This window comes from Dermacentor albipictus, chromosome 1 (assembly GCF_038994185.2).
Source record: "Dermacentor albipictus isolate Rhodes 1998 colony chromosome 1, USDA_Dalb.pri_finalv2, whole genome shotgun sequence".
Classification (NCBI taxonomy): Eukaryota; Metazoa; Arthropoda; class Arachnida; order Ixodida; family Ixodidae; genus Dermacentor; species Dermacentor albipictus.
This window is the reverse complement of record NC_091821.1, coordinates 258,921,096-258,938,247: the sequence shown is the minus strand read 5'-3', so window position 1 is coordinate 258,938,247 and position 17,152 is coordinate 258,921,096. Positions and strand designations below refer to the sequence as shown.

Here is a 17,152-nt window from a genome sequence, read left to right as displayed (position 1 = left end):
CTAAATTAACACTCTTGTTATATATGAAACTTTTCAAACATGTGTACATAAGCTCTTTCACATTCAGAAGAGCTCAATGCTACAAGACTTTTGATATTCCTAACAAAAAGAGTCCTTGTATGATTGAATATAAACAAGTAGAAAGCTGCGTATACCTGTGAAGAATGACTCGTTCATGACAGTAGGACAGACCACGCAAGAGCTGGAATAGGAAAAGCTGAAAGAAAATGTAGTTATCTGTGAGAAACAGCTGGGAGGAAACAGAGCAACATGCCCTTCGCAAATCTTCCAATAGCTTCTGACACAGAAGAAACTCTTTCCACAGCCACCATTAAGAAGGAAATAAAGCAACAATTAGGTGCAGCTTGGTATGATAGTTGCCAGTCATACATGAGAGTGACCAAGCATGTGATCACCTTAAGCTGCAGCAACATTCCACTGCTTATTGTGTGTTTGGATGATGAGCTGCAAAGCTGTTTTAGTGCATGAACCAAGTGCCCTATCAATTTGTGTTTTCAGGTTACGAGGCCTGCAACGGGTCCATGGCAAGACTATGGATCATACAGGGGAAAAATGCAGATGTTGTTATTGTATTTATTCCACCTCCTTTGTTCATCTTATGCACTTGCGTGTGTGCATGTGTGTGCGTGTGTGTGGAGGGGGGAGGGGAAGAGTCTTCAAAGTAATTGCAGCTACTCATTCTGGCAAAAAGCCAAGTTGATCTCTCTCAGATCACAAATGATCCCTATAATCTCCTACACAGGCCTGCTGCCCGATCAGTCATGAAGCACCATCAAATTCTTGCTCTGTCCTGTTGTCAGCTCTTTTCCACTGCGTTGATGTGTATGCCAGTCCAACCACGAGTGGCCTGTTCACCACACGCCTGGTAGGACTTGTTCTTTCCCAGACCACTGACCGCTACCTAGATACACCATGAGGAGCTACACATGGACCTTCCTTCAAAGGCTGCAGAATGCTGAGAAGCGAAGCTGACTTGGAGATAGTCTACGTACAGGACTCTTCACTTTCAGATTTCATATCATGTATTCTGGAGGCAAGGAGGAAAGGTTATATTTGTTGAGCCAAGAATCTACATTAGTTTTTTGTTTACTTTTATGCCACCCCTGAATTTGGGTTTTTGCCAATATGACAAAAGTGATTATTGATGGACATGCAGTAATTCATGTCCACAAAAAGTTACCAAAGGTTGTTTTAACAAAGTATTTTCCAACTTGCATCCTTTTTCTCCAGTTCATTTGTCACATACTGTAGCCAGTTTTACATATACCACCTGTCCTAACTAAATGTCATCAAGAATTAAATGACGGAGGGCTTTACATGAACAGTGCTTACCATGGGTTGATGGGTGTTGTTCATGCTAGTCATGAGTATATTTTTTTATTGCACATAAATAATAAATTAGCTTAGTCAGCTTACCTTTAACTTAATTGATAAGGTGTAACGGCAACAATTGTGGAGGATGCTGAGAAATGACCGATAGTAGCGTTTAAAGCAACCGAGGTCTATTGCGGTCTTTTCCCGACGTAAAAAGAAAGCCTGTGACTATGAAAAAATAATAAAGCATGACAACGCATCTGTGCACCAATGATATACCAGGCATTTTTTTTTATTACACCCAACAGAATTTTCAAAAAATCACCTGTGGCAGATAGCAGAATTCTAGTCCTTGAGCTGAATTTCTCTAAGAGACGGGCGTTAATTGCATTCAAAATCTAAACACATAATAGACTCACCATATTTACTCAATTCTAATGTGCCCTCGATTGTAATGCGCACCCGTTTTCCATGAGCAAAAAGAAGGAAAAAGAAAAAAAAAAAACCGCCCTCGATTGTAACGTGCACCTGTTTGCCGTGACCTAAAGAAAGAAAAGTCTTTTACATTACTGTGCACCTCATTCATTACAGAAATACAACTTTCTCCCATTTGGATAAACAAAGATTTACTCTCAATGCACTAAAGTCGCGATAAATTTTAAAAAGTGGCAGTTTCGTCCAAAAAGCGAAGCATCGATTGCAATAGCAAATTAGTAGACAGCTATACAAAAAGTAAGGATAGTAGTTGTATCGGCCATCTAAGCTTTTAAATATTTGCTTACCAACTAAATTAACAAGCATGGTGCTGCACACGCACAGGCAAACATGAACACGTCTCACTCAATGACCGTAGAAACACTATCAAAACACGGGAGTGAGAAAGTGCGGCAGCAGGAGCGAGCGAGTTGACCTTTGCGCAGCCTCTCAGTTCAATGCGAACTAAGCGACGAGAACAAAGCGCGGTGTGCCTAGATGCGTAGAGTCTCATTGTAGATCGCTTTCAAGATAGGGGCCGCGCCGTGAGCAGCAGTTACCAAAGTATGCCTCTCCTGTTTGCACGAGTCCCGCACACAAGTTTCGGGAACTCTGAACACCCGTGCTGCGGCCCGATTTCCATCCTTGTCCATACACATGATAAATTTCCTGGTAATTGCAGCATCGTGATGAACTCGGCGTGTCTTCGCTGTCGGCACTTCCATGCTGATAGAGCAAACACAGAAATCGGGAAGATGGACAGTGGACTAGCCTAAGCTCACGTACTACAGCACATGGAGGAAGCTATGTCAGCTAGCCTTGAAGTGCGTACAAGGCGGCCATATTGAAATGCTGATGGCGGTACGGTAACGCAGATTTAAGGTCATACTCGATTCTAATGTGCATGCAATTTTTGGATCTGTTCTATTGGAAAAAAAAGTGCGCGTTAGATTAGAGTAAATACAGTATTCCCCAAAGACGCAACCAAGGGCAGAAAAAAGGTTTAGGACAGGAAAGAGCGTACAAGGCCGTATGTGACTTGCACGGTTGGTGTGGTGTATGGAATTCCTCTTAATTGCAGCAGGGTGTATATTGGCCAGACAGGTTGTTGCATCAAGGATAGGGCTAGGGAACGTGAGCTGTCTTTCAAGAATAAGATTAATGCACATTTACCTATGCGCTGTGATTCCTTAATGTGTGGTGTTTTATGGCGCAAGGGTCAGGTATGGCCAAACTGTGATTCCTGCACTTATGAGCCAGATCTTTTCCATATCTGCATTCTTGGTAAAGATTCCCTGGCACGGGCATTAATGGAGGTCTATTCCATCAACATGAAACGTGATGTCTGTGTCAGCGATACACCTGTGGCATTAAGTAGCACTGAACGACAGTTTTTCTGCACTGTATGAATAATAATAATAATAATAATAATAATAATAATAATCAGCCTGTTTTATGTCCACTGCAGGACGAAAGCCTCTCCCTGCGATCTCCAATTACCCGTCCTGCGCCAACCGATTCCAATTAGTGCCCATGAATTTCCTGATTTCAGCGATCCAGCTAGTCTTCTGTCACCCTTGACTGCATTTCCCTAACTGTATGATTGGATAAATAAACACTTGTTTTGAGTATTGTGCACAAATATATGTGTGCACATGACTACCTTCGCCTACAAACATGATCCTGTCTGCTTTCAATAAACTAGTTGCAAGTGATGCTCTTTCCTGTCCTAAAGCTTTTTTTCTGCCCTTGCTTGTGTCTTCGGGCAATAAGCCAAGCAACAAGTATTCTTACATAATATACTAAATACAAAAATGATTAAGTCTTTAACTAATAGCTTTACGACTCATATTACAACTTCAGAACTGCAGCTGGCGAATTTGCAAGGCATATACATTTGGAATAAATTTTGATTATGTTAAGGATTTAAAGATATCTGCCATCAAAGATGCTTTAAAAATGCAGTGCATCCATGATCAAGACCTTAATTTTTGTGGTTGCAGTTGCCACTTCACAGCTACGTTATATAAACTACAGCATAAAGACATTGTTTAAAGACTTCATTATATTGTATAAGGATGTCTTTATGGGCAGAAAGTGGGTTTAACCCTACTTTAATACAACTAGCTCAGGTGCAAGAATCAGGTAAAAGTCAAGGTTGGGCTTACTAGAAAATGAAGGGCCATATCTATAATATAATATAGAACAACTAAACTAGTAAGGAGTACTACCTTGACGTTCTTGGGGTTGAGCCCACCGGGGTGCTTCTCAAGGTACTGGCTAAGGTCTGTGTGCTAAAGGAAAAAGAGCAACAAGAAAAGCTAAGGTTAGTAATGTTAAAGAATACACATAACTAAAGTAGACTGAAGAAATAAAACTGCCACACTTACCACATATTCAAATACAAATGTGAGTGTGTCTTTAGTGTGAATGATGTCATGAAGTGTCACTATATTAGCATGCTTTAGACCCCGTAACAATGATGCTGAAAAGAAAAACATTCATTGGCATAAGGAAAGGAGTAGACACACAATTCAAACTGCATGGCTCCTACTGGCCATTGATCAGGCACAAGCAGGTGCCACGGTTGGACAAAGTGTTAAGTAAAAAAAAAAGGTCTCACCTTCTCTGATTGCTGTGAAAGGTGTGCCTTCTTCAGGCTGCAGCCGGATTTCCTTCAGCGCAACTACTTTGCCCATGAGACTGAAAACAAAAACAAATGTTAAAATCTATGAAAAAGGATGAATATGGCTGATGGAATCAAATACCAAAAGCATTTTTCTGTATAAAATGTAGGAAAAAATATGTTTAAAAATATTTTTCTTTCTTACCCACATTGCACCTGCAGCTTTAGGTAAATGTAATGGCACAATGGTGTGGCAACTGCTGTGGTTATGCTCTTACATTATTAAGAGCATAGCCATGACAATTGCGGAGACAAGCTCCAACAATATATACTATTTTAAGCCTTGGTCAACATTATCTAACTGTTTTGCATGTTGGTGCCAAGTTAACACAGTGCAATTCTTATGTCTGTACAGCTACACATTCTTTTGAAAACTCCAGAACATAGCTAGGCTATCTGTTCAATATCCTTTAATCTTTCAGCATTTTTTTTTTTAGTTTATCATACTACAGTTGCCTTTTTCAGCTTCACAGGGCATTCCTTGATTCAGTGCATCTAAGTGAAGTGCTGGTGAACTACTATGTACCTATTGAGTTCTCTTGAAATCTGAACGGTGAAGGTAGATTAATGGAAAGAAAAAGTTGCCATCAATGAATTACAATGTGGCTAGTGCTCTGCAGTGATTTGTTGTTGCTGTTTTAGTGTCTGCAATCTAGAATATTAAAAAGCATTCAAATAATATTTATGAAGTGATGTCATTTAAAATCCATGTTCAGAAACTAGCACACTGCATGCAAAGTAAAGGAAAAGATCTAACAAACACTTTTTTGTCATGCACTGTGCAGTAACGTTTAAGGCAATACTGAAGCAACTGAAGTAGTATGCCTGTGTTGGAGAGGGTACTTACTTGCTGTAACCCCTGTACACGGTTGCATAAGAACCTTCTCCTAGTTGTTCTAGTCGTACATAGGCTTCTATCCTACCAAAGGTCATGTTTCCCTATGTATTGGAATGACACAGATAATAAGGCAAGTGAGCTCATGAGGCAGTCCCACATATGACAATTTATGCATCACATGCAGTATGGGAGCTTATCCAGCATGTCATCAGAAAAGAACAATGAAGCACAAAAAAAAAAGGAAACAAGCATAGCTTTTGCAGTTACAGTAATCCTGATTGCTTTTTACTACAGATAAAAATATTTTCTGGTAACAGAGTATGATATTATGATGTATAAAATAAATTTTGATGATACAGCCTGCAGACAGCCTTCCATACTTCATACAGTTGCATCAAAAAGTGAACACGGAGCTAGGCAGAGGCTGTAATGAAGGGCTGCTTTAAATTGTACAGGCCGGGCGTCCTCAACCACAAATGAATGCAATTAAGCAACAAAATACTGTTTATTCATTATTACTCTTGTTCAGTAGCTAAATATACTAAAATACTAACAGTTTATGCCTTCAGGTACAGTTGCTAAGCAGTATTACTACAACTACTACTTGTAGTGTAGTTAATGGCTTGTATATTTGCGTTTGTTGAAGCCCCTCAAACACACCAAATCACTGCTGTTAATACATAGTCAGCTTTACATAAATATGACAGCAGCACAATCATATTCACTAACGTACCATCTTAAGCGAACACTTAAGCTGAAGCCATATACCAAATCTCATATTCAAATACAAATTAGACACAGCAATTTTCTAATTAGGCAACTGATGAGACAGCTTGAACAAAATTTGTTGCACTCAAGAGAAAAAAATCTTATTGATATTTAATTTGCACCCTAATATTTCTCAAATTAGGATTTACTATAATGAAAAACTTCAAGTAAATTGAAGCAGCAAGTTCACGGCACTAACTCGACAAGAAAAACAAGTATAGCTAGGTATTCTCAAGGTATCAGCCACACATGACACCGAATACAGACAGACAAAATAAACATGCGAAATTTGTTTTCATATGAGATGAATTTCTTTTATACAAGCCGTTGAAAAGTCCTATTGAAAACATGGCAGCATATTCCAGAGCCACATGTCAATTTTGACTGCTTTAGACATTATATCTGCTACGGATTAAGAACTACGCTATATTTTTGTAGCAAACCTACACAGCTGTAAATTGGACACTTCAATATTTTTAAATTTTGTATTTTGTTGGAAATTTTGGAGACAATTTGGGTGTCTAAATAAAAATATGATTCCATCAGAGAATAGATTTTCACTTTATCCTTGAAGCACAGAAAGCTCTTTCAGATCACTCCAGCAGTTACTTAAGGAAAGCATTAGTATATTTGAACCAGCCATTTGAATTTCACTCGCCCACCTTTAATGCAATGTACTAGCTGCTACCATGAGTTGTCTTAATCTGCCGCTGTAAGGTACATTTGTGAGATGCATATTCTGAGCACAGGATTCTCATGCACATAATTGAAATGAATCTGTTAGAAATGTGACATGAGTAACAACACATGTTTGTTGAGCTAAGTGCATTTTTAAGCCACTGACAAACACACAGCTGATGATGCTGAACCTATCCTGGGCTGTAGTAAGATCCTGCTTACTCTTGGCACCTAGATTCAAGGTGTCCATAGTGACAGTAAACAGAGTGAAAACAAAACAAAACATGGGGACGAAAAGCAACCAGATGGGACAACTTTCATCCCCATATTTTTTTTCATGCTGTTTACTGTCAGTGTGAATCACCAACTAGCCCAAGTAGCAACCTTGCTAAGTGTCCATAGCATTCAAGCAGTGCTTTACAAGATAGCTACCACATCCATCGGATTGCATTCTTGAATCCCTGTGGTATGTCATTAAAATAGAGCCAAGATATTTGACGTTTTATTTAGTGGTTAATTCAGCACTGCTAAGCATTCACGTTGACTCAAAGCCCTTCTTTTACCCTGCCAAATGGATGGCAGCACTGCCTCTGACTGAAGATGTTACAGCAATTGCTGCACTTCAATAACCTCCTCACCAATTCCAGAGGTGAAATTTCATGACCGGTCACTTTCTTTGCCGATTCAAAGGCATTAGAGTGGAGAGGCATTTCTCAGAAAATACTTATTAGAGGAATTGCCAGAGTGTTAACGAAATTCACTACCTATACCTACTCTAGCCCAGGGGAGGCATTGCACCACACTTGCATGGCTGAAAGGTGGAAAGTGCATGAGCTTTGTGACGTGTGCAATCATCACGTTTTGAAGATAATTTACTATCATCATTGTCAGCAGACTTGAAGAGGTCTGAGCCTTACAAATATGTTGGCTTAACTTGCCCAGCTTTCTTTCAATGATGTGCAAAGCTTTTTGCTTAGACTACATCTATTCTTTCCCAATATTCAGAGAATGTGTACCGGAAGCACTGTAGAAGATTTTTACTATTTACTACTGCATAAAATACAATTGGAGTGCACAGCAAGTACTTGATATTGGCATGTTAATTCACTAAAGACTCGGAAAAGAGGTAGCTGGTGATCGCTAACCTCAAACGTCATGGAAGGACACCGGGGTGTTTTGGATCCCTTCTCTTGAGAGAAGAAGATTTCAGATTTGGGCCGTGCAGGTTTCCGGGCAGCTGCCATGTGCTGGTACTCCATGGAGGTGCACTCATCGAAGCTGCTACTGTGTGGTGCCGGCCGGGGCCAGTGGCCTCCGCCTTTGCCTGACAAAGTTGCAACAACAGTGCTCATCATTGAAGTAAGGGTGACAGTAGCTACAACAAGGTGTCTGTTTCTTTTGCATTGGCTGCATCCTGTACAATTAGCAGAAGCATTTGATGACAGAGCATGAAACAAAATCAGGCAGAGGATTATTGCCAACATGAACATGTCATCCTCCACTGTTGATGAAAATTGCCATTTTTCTACTGAGCAGAAGGAAATTTCTAGAGCAGCACAATTATGCTGCCACTTCTATTTGTCAAGCAAGCTGAACTGGTGCTTTATCCAAATACCATAAACCATGGCACTTAATGTGCAAACACTGTCAAAGCCAATGCTACCCATGCACAAGAAGAAGCAGAAATTTTATTATATATAATGAGTGGAATTAACCCTATCAAACTAGTTTCTTGTATCTGGCAGATATATAGTAACATTTCTTCCATGCAAGTTGTGGGCTACAATTACTAAATGACCAAACTCAAAGTAGCAAATGGTTCAATGCAATTAAGCTATATTTTAAAGCAAATTGTGACTTAAAATTAACAAGGCTACTATCAAAGGCTACGACTTTTATGGTGCAGTTATGAAACTATACACAGCACCTAAACTCCTGCTACTTCTTCAGTCTCCAACATGATTCCAATCAAACAGGCCAAACAGGATAGCACAGCCATGCAAACGGCACTTCTATACTGTCTGCCATGTTCTCATGCAAGACAAAAGAATGCACTAAACAGTGCCTTAAAATATCACACAGCCTTGTCACTCAACAATCCTTCTAGAGGGTGTAATACAGACCAATTTCTGCCACATACCTTCAGCTCGGGCAGCCATTTTGCAGACTTTGTTGAGGTAGCTGTGCGAAGAGGAGGTTCGAGGTGGTGGCAAGGGTGCTGGGGGCTCAGAGTGAAGCTTGTCCTCACACACAGGGCTCAGGTTGCCATTGGGCTCTCGGCCGGCTACATTGCTGTTGGGTGTTGAGCTGCGTGCATTGTCCAGAGTCCCATCCTCCACACTCTCACTCTTCTCGAAGCCGTTCATTGTCACTCGTGTCACAGCCACATTCTGCAATGAAACATGTGTGACAAAATATTAGCCCGTAGAAGCTAACAACTAAACATGAGAGCAAAAGGCACGCCTTTTCAAAGACAGAAAGTGCCACAGAAGAGGAAAATCTTGCAACTCTCTTTCTCAGCACAAGTGGATGACAAGAAACTATCCATAATGAATGTCAGTCAGTTTCATTTCCAGAAGATTAAAACAGAAAAAGCAGATTGTCAGAAACAAAATCATGACTACATTTCTACAGAAGTTGCCTATTTAAAAAAATCATCACGCACCAGTTTTGGCAAAGCAGTAATTGTTGCAAATAATGCGTTTTGTACAGATATAAGAACATCAACAGGCTCATATCAGCACAGCTATGTCTTGCATCAAGAATGAGAGTAAGGGTACAGAAATATTCAATATTTCAAGAAATGCAAGTTGAACGTTTGTCATTCAGTATCTATTAAATTCTGAAATCTTCATACCAAGTATTTCTTTAAAAATCACATTCTGTTGAACATGAACGTTCACGGAACAAAGACCACTGCAAATACGGGCTTTCTGCTGGCCTCTTCATATGCCTGTCTACCTGGTTAGTGCTTAGCTACTTGTACAGACTCTCTTCTAGGTAAAAGTATTTTCACCTATGGGAAATTTCTTTAGTACACAATGACAAGTTGCTAAAAATGAAAAGCAACCATCCTATTCGATTAACAACTTGCAGTTTCTTAATTGAGGATACTTAATTTTTGCCCACCTGGGGTGTTTTTCTTCCTTTATGCAGTGTTCATTGTTGCTGCATTCACAAAACTAAAAAAAAAGGTGCCATGAAAATAGCGCGACCTAATGGACAAAGTTTTTCCATCCATCCATCTTTCCATCCATCTGTCTATCCGTCCGTCTATCACAAGTGTTACTTGTAGCCTTAAGTTATATTTAGTTCCTTGCTTGCATGATGTTAGTATTCATCTCAAATCCCATATCAATATGAACAACCAAACATTCCCTGCACATATTTACTCCCATTTAATATTTTTGTTTCATTATTGCTATTGAGATGAAATTGTGGTGACATTTTGCCTTTTTCTTAATAAAATGATGCCCAGTTTTGAGTGAACATTGGCTTCCATCCACTGGTAGACACAATTAACCTCTTCATAAGGTTATATGTCTACTTCGTTCACCCTTTGCACAATTCTGTCGCTTTTTATGCTTTCAAAAATAAGAGTTCAAAAAGAGTATTCTGTATTCAAAGGCAGTTTTCTGAGCATGGTCATATTTGATTCAGAGATTTGACCTCATACACACTTAGTTTTAGATTACTTCATTATTTTATAAGCTTTTTCACCCTGACAGCTCCAATTACAACCAAAAATACGAAAAGTTCTTAAAATCTGCAGCCTGTATACTTGTCTACCTATTATAAGGTCTGTGTTAGCTGTACTTTCCAAACATAAATTTCAAATGCTTTCACAAGACAAATACAGTTATGGTATTAATCTCATGGACCTGTAGTTGTCCCAGCTATGTTTCTAATTCTCTTAAATTTATGCAAAACAAATATGCAAATAAAAATGCAACTTCAAAATGCAGCCAAAACTTTTTGTAAGCAATAAGTATGCAATGGGTAAAAAAGATCAATGCAATAGAAGAAAGTCAAATCCAGGTGGATGATTACAGAACAGCAAGGTTTTACTTTCAAGCAGAAAAAATGTTGCCAATAAGCAGGACATCTAAGCAAGTGGCGTACAACAAGCTCATATGAACAAATACAGGGCACATTTATGGACATACAGAGCATCAAAATGATACCCTACTTATGTATTTAATGCTGCTTTGAATGTGTGTGCACCACTTGATAGTGTGTTTCTAATAAAATATTTGACTCACTGACTTGCACGGAATGCAACATGAATTTTTATGAAATTAACAAGCAGAGGATTGAGAAGGGAAAGTATGCTCGGCAAAACATGCGCACAAGGGGAGCTGTAGAGCTGACTACATGGAAGCGTTGGAGTTACATATTTCCAGGAGATAAAATTACTGCTTCAAAACCCAGAGTGTACGACATAATGCATCACATAAACGTACATATGCTGACATTTCATCTCTCCTGGTTAGATTAGGTTCCGGGTGGATTCAAGCAAAAAAGCCCGTTGGACAATTAAAATGCAAAGTTGCCTTCCCTCGCCCCGCGGAACCTTTCACCAGCCATACAAACGCTTTGAGTGCAATGCAGCACGAAATATCAAAGACAATGAATGAGCGAGTGCGTGCACTTCCGAAAACAACTACGTCCCCACTTGCTCCTGCGCTAGCGAATCTTAAACGAGCGTCCTCCCCACCTCGCATGTCGCCATGCTATTCCTGTAACTCCACCACAGCGCCTGGGCCACGCGGGCCGAATCGTTCGTGCGCCCCTCGGAACGCGCTTGTTAGCGTCGACAAGAAAGAAACGCGGGCAGAAGCGGCAGCGTCCCCGCTGGGGTCGGGCGAAGCACGGCGCTCGCGGGGACACGTCAAGCACGCAGATCGATAGCGCGTCGTCGAGCGCGCCACCGAGTACGCACACAACAGGCATGCACTGTTGTGACGATGCGCGGCGTCGCCGTGACAAACGTGACTCGCGCTCGGAGCGCTCTCTTGCGCGGCTTCAAGGAAGCATGCATTCCGCACACGAGGGCGACGGCAGTGGATGAGGTCACTGCAGGTTTACCAGACCCGGCAGCCTCCGAGTACTGGCCATTTTCAAGTGTGTTAGCGCTGTAAGCGCCACTGAACATTACGTGCCAAAACCACGATCGGATGATGAGTTCAGCCGCAGTGGGGGACTCCGGATTAATTTTGACGACCTGGGGTTCTTCAACGTGCCCCTAAATCTAAGCACACGACCGTTTTTTTTTCTTTTTTTTTTGCCGCAATCGAAATGCGGTTGCCGCGACCTCGAATTCAGCAGCGCAACGCCAGAGGTACTGCGGGTAGCTGAGGACAAGAGCAAAGCAGGGTCAGCGCACTTTAACACTATGTCGAAGTCCCCGCAGAAAGATGTACAGTCGCGAGTCTGTTGTTTTTTTTTTCTTTCTCGGCCTAGCATGGAGTCGGAAATGAAGCGCTACAGCTGCGTCTGCGTGTTTCACCAACCAATGGGGCATTTAACATTTCTTTCCTGATGTTATGGCTTCTATACTTCCTACTCCCGAGGGTACATTACCTCTCGGCCACCTTATGCATGATGCCGCATTCAAGAGTTAGCAGCCAACCCAGTTTAGAAGGGAATCGAACAGCGCAAAACACGGGACGTAGTGAAGACGACCAACAAAGAGCTGACTAACCACCAGTATTTACTGCATATCAACTGCAGTATATAGGAATGAGAATCTGGGCAGAATTTTTTTTTAAAAGTCAATTAATCAACAGCCACTGTTGTCTGCAGGTTATCACGCATTCGATAAGTAGAGTTCACTATAAGGCAGAGAGGCACACTGAGAAGCTTCGCTAATCTCACGCGCACGCATCCTAGGAACGTGCAGTTTTCAAGAACTGGTTCACAACCACATTTTTTACAATTTTCTGACATACGACTGGCGAGTACGCATGCTCCTGGAGACGACCATCAATACATCGGCTTGTTTGGCCGATGCGACAGAGCCTGCATGAAAACGGTATCTTACACCGCGTGTAGCAGCAAACTCTAACCGAGCTTTTCAATGAAAAAAATTATTCTAAAAAAAGAAACGGTGCTAGCTACAATTAAAAAGCCTACAGTGTCCGGTCAACCGAGGTCTGTCTATCCAACACCGTCTTAGGATTACATCTTGCGCCGTGTTCTTTCAATCTTATTTTTCCTTCAACAGCTTGGCTCACGTTAGCTTGGACATGTATATAAACAGCGTACGTGCATTAAATGAAACATCGCATGTGTCTCTTTTCACATTCCCGTTTTCTTTCCCGGACATTCTTCGTTTTTCTCTACGGCAACGAGCTGAGAGATCCCCGCGTACGCTAAACTGAACATTTACTCATATTTTCTCTGGTACCTTTTTTAACCTGCGAGATACCTAATGCACACTACAGTGCTAGAACGAGGGCTGTTATATCATTTTTATCCTTTCTTTCATCATTATAGCGGTTCCGCCATCGAAGTCAGCAGTTCGACCTCCCGGAAAGACGGCTTGCTGCAGCCTTTGCACTTCGGTAGGAGGCTACTTGTTATCTGATGATGGTGTGACGGGATTAAAGCTGCCCTAAGGCAAGACTGTGCGATGCTTCGTTCAACTATAGTTAAGAATTTACAAATTTAGAACAGACCACGCCACGGCTGCGCAATTACGCCTTTTACGTGGTGACCCACCTACTTGGCGGCACTTGGCCGTCTCTTCCGACCAAGTATCGGCTGATACTGCTAGAATTCGACTGTGGGTCCAATTTACTTACTTTCATGGCCTGAAGGCTTTACGGAAAGGAGTGCTTTTAAACATAGAACAAAACATGTAAAGAAATTGTGCAGCTTACACACTATGCTACGCACTGCTGTTTTGAAGTTTTCAGTGTCCGGAATGGTCGCTCAAAGCACGCTCAAAGTGAGCCCTGTACACTAGAGGCAACAGTGTGCCGCAACGCGGAAGGTTTTTCTCGCCCTTATCGAAAACCAGTCGGCACTTAAAAAGGATAATAAAAACATATGCTTAAAGTTGCGGCTGGCCGCTTGTGCTTTATGCAAAACCCACTCGCCCCGCTGCAAGACACTATAGTTATACCCTACAGGAGAGTAAGAATGGCTCCGCAAATGCGCGCCCGCATGTGTGTGTCCACTTCGTCTTGGAGTCAGTGCGCGTCTGACAGTGGAAGGGGCGACGAAACTCATGATGCGCAAGTCACGCGCTCCTTGCACTCAGCACAGACTCGAAAGCCGGCCTCCGTTTCGGATGCAGGACCTCTCCCTTAATCCACGAACTGCGATTGATCGGCGCACACCTGAGGCGCGCCCGACTCCGAGACGGTACAGCGCGCATACCGTGTCCCATGCGGTTACGCCGTCAGACAGCGGCCAGGCCGAATGTCCACAGCTGGCCGCACGAGCTTAGCGGCCTCGTAACAGGCATGAATAGAAAAGAAAAACGCGCTCAGTGAATATTCTGTAGGATTCCGCTTTCCTACATCACTGTTCTCAATTTAAAGCAGCATGCTAATCTAGTTCACTGTATACTGTTCCACTTGAGATGGAAAATTTTCGGAAATATTGAAGGCCGGAAGAAAAAAAAACAAGAGGAAAAAATCGAAATTTTTGTTCCACAAACATCGGAGATTGTTGGAAAGACTCCCTGAAATATAGCAACATATAGCGAGGGACCGCAGGCAACGGTTCCTGCAAGCAGATGTTTCCACTCGTACGGCAAAACGCTTACATTATAAATATATCAGCATTTTCATATGCGCAGAGATCCTTAGGGGGTTTTTGAATTCCCATCTGCCGACCATAAAAGGTACACTTACTCTTTCGGAGGGAGAGGCGGCAGGCAGGATGAGGGCGGGGGGGGGGGGCGGGGGGGCAGGATGTGCGGACTGTTAGATATGGAGCTGTTTCCTGCGATTACTTCGAGTTCCCCAAACCACTTCGAGTCGCAGCACAGCTAATTGAGGAATGCCGAAGCAGGAAAGCACATTCCAGAGGAGCGGCCGAGCAAACAAGTTTAAGGCAACAAGTTCACGTGCCAACAAGTTCGTGCGCCGCCGGGATTAGCAGGTGGGCCTCGGACAATGGAGCATGAGCAGCCCTCCCCTTCTCCTCGTTAGAAGTGCATTGCCAGTCTGCGAGGCAAGACCGCAGAGAGCCGCCAGGTGTGACACCGCGACACGGGCGCCTACCATTGGCTGAAAGTGGCGTCATCGGAGCGGACTCTCCCATTGGTCGAACATGACGTGACTTCCAGTGCTCGAAGGGTTTATAAGAAGCCTTCCAGAGAGACCTGAGCATTCTGGGACATTCCCTGATTCCCTGATTCACCTCTCTCGAACTTCTTGCCGCGGGCCGCAGCGTCCGAGTTGCTGCCGGCCCGTAATGACAGTACAAATGTTACTTGACTCTCACCTCCCTGTACATGATGTAGAATAAATCCCTCCCAAGTTTGGGTTTTCCATCCCGACGTCCGTCCTTCAACCCCTACAGGACGTAGCAAGCATTTCTGCGTCGACAATATCATGAAGCTTCGCCACGGTGAGACCGTGGTCAAATGTCGCAGCAAAGTTCTACTGAATGGTGGCAAAGTACCATATTCCATTCTGCCATTCGCTAGCGGTTGCAGGTTGTAATATTTCGAAAGTGTCCCCGTGTCATTAATTCTAGCCAATCAAAAGACTTCTATGGTATGGCAAAGCTTTATAGAAAGAGCGATGGTTCATCGGCCTATTAAGGGTAATGCAGTTGGGGAATTGGAAGATGAGGACAGGGCCAGCCACCGAGGAATGCTTCCCCAGATGGTGGAATTTCGGATTCTGCAGAAAAGGCGTAGAGCGTTCGCTGGACACCGTCGGCATCCGCCGAGTGACGGATCTTCTCCTCGAAGCTGGCCACTTGCAGCCGGTGCTTTCGTCGGAGGACTATAAAACATCTATCTTCAAAGTCTAGTTCTGCGTGCAATTATGTGCAACAAGAGAGCCCCCGCCACTGGAAAACGACACCACGAAGACCTCCAGAGAAATTGAGAGTCAAAGAAGTTACCTGTGGAGGCTTTCAGACGAGCAATGTTAGCAGTACACCACGCAGTATGCCTTTGTCTCTCACCAGGAACAGCCAAATGGCGAGATTATATCTTTTCTTTTTGCTTCTCAAGCTCACCTTTGTGCCACCACAGTAATTTAAAATAGAACTGCAGGATGTCAAGCTTGTTTCGACACTATCAGGAGGAAGTACGGCGCAACTATTGGATAATGCTGCACAGTTATGTCAGTCTTTCAGTTCACATGTGCTTTCGCACTCGGTGAAATCAAAAGCTAATACTGCTCTAAGGGCCGGTCGTGTGACTAGGCTTTCGAAGCCAGCTTTTGCTGAACCTCGGTGAATGAGAACATTACTGGGACTGACCTTCCTGCCGCTTTTCATGCACAGAAGATTAGATCATACGTGTCCCACGACGATTGGTGTCGAGCTTGACGTACGGAGGAACGAACTTATAAATAATGCATACCACTTGACATCAAAAGTATTAAACCAAACGATTGTTAGCATAAATGCTTGTGCACATAAAGTCACACAAGTTACACGCGATTTATCTCAATCAGCCTTATCATACTGAAGAACATTTTATTATGTTTCTTTTTCCGTGCTTTTTATGCCCCGGATAATAAGAAAAGCGCTTTCCAAAATACAGTTTTCGTCCGAGCCCTGGCATCTCTATTGCTTGCACCAAGGCAAAGAACCACCCACGTTTCGTAAAGAGCCACCAGATCGCTCATTTAGTAGCGGACCGTTGTACGCACAGGCCAGTTTCTTCGCAAAAGGGCAGAAAGAATGTTGTGAATGCGGGGCTTTGCAGGACGAGGATCGCAGGAAGCCGACACCATTCGGCACACGACGAGCCTCGCAGGCGCTCGTAAAGAAACGGAGGCCATACGCCTACGTGGCTCACTCCTTGGCCATCCCCCACGCATCGTGCACACACGCTCGTGTTCATGAAGATGTGGCTTCTCACGAAAACCATCAGACCATTTCTCTTTCTCCATTTCGTTCGCAAACGACGAGTGAAAGAAATGGGGCGCAGGGGAAGCCCCAACCGATCAATGGGAGAAAATGAGCAAGAAATTCCGAAGAAAAAAGCTGATGAGAAAATAAAAAAAAGGAAGAAAGTTTTCTCCCGTCTGAGAAGCTGGTCGCTTCGAAAACATGCGAGAAGAAGCGAACGGCAAGGTTCCTAAACAACCTTCGGGGCGGGCGACCCACGTGACGAAATGACTGTGCGTGGAGGTGAAACCAAATGCGGTGCAGGCGCATTCGCGGCCGATCGC

General features: G+C 42.9%; 1 protein-coding gene across 7 annotated transcripts in view; it reads right to left on the bottom strand.

Annotated features, from left to right (window-relative positions):
* Positions 1–17,152, bottom strand: part of LOC139054372 (cyclin-dependent kinase 14-like) — a 124,324-nt gene that overhangs the window by 12,515 nt on the left and 94,657 nt on the right. For all 7 annotated transcript variants that reach the window (XM_070531281.1, XM_070531279.1, XM_070531283.1 and 4 more), the window contains 7 exons: positions 8,920–9,169; positions 7,925–8,103; positions 5,343–5,434; positions 4,433–4,512; positions 4,200–4,294; positions 4,041–4,103; positions 156–217 (listed from right to left, as the gene is read on the bottom strand). In XM_070531281.1, coding sequence (XP_070387382.1) covers positions 156–217; positions 4,041–4,103; positions 4,200–4,294; positions 4,433–4,512; positions 5,343–5,434; positions 7,925–8,103; positions 8,920–9,169 — 821 coding nt within the window. The remainder of the gene's footprint in view (positions 1–155; positions 218–4,040; positions 4,104–4,199; positions 4,295–4,432; positions 4,513–5,342; positions 5,435–7,924; positions 8,104–8,919; positions 9,170–17,152) is intronic.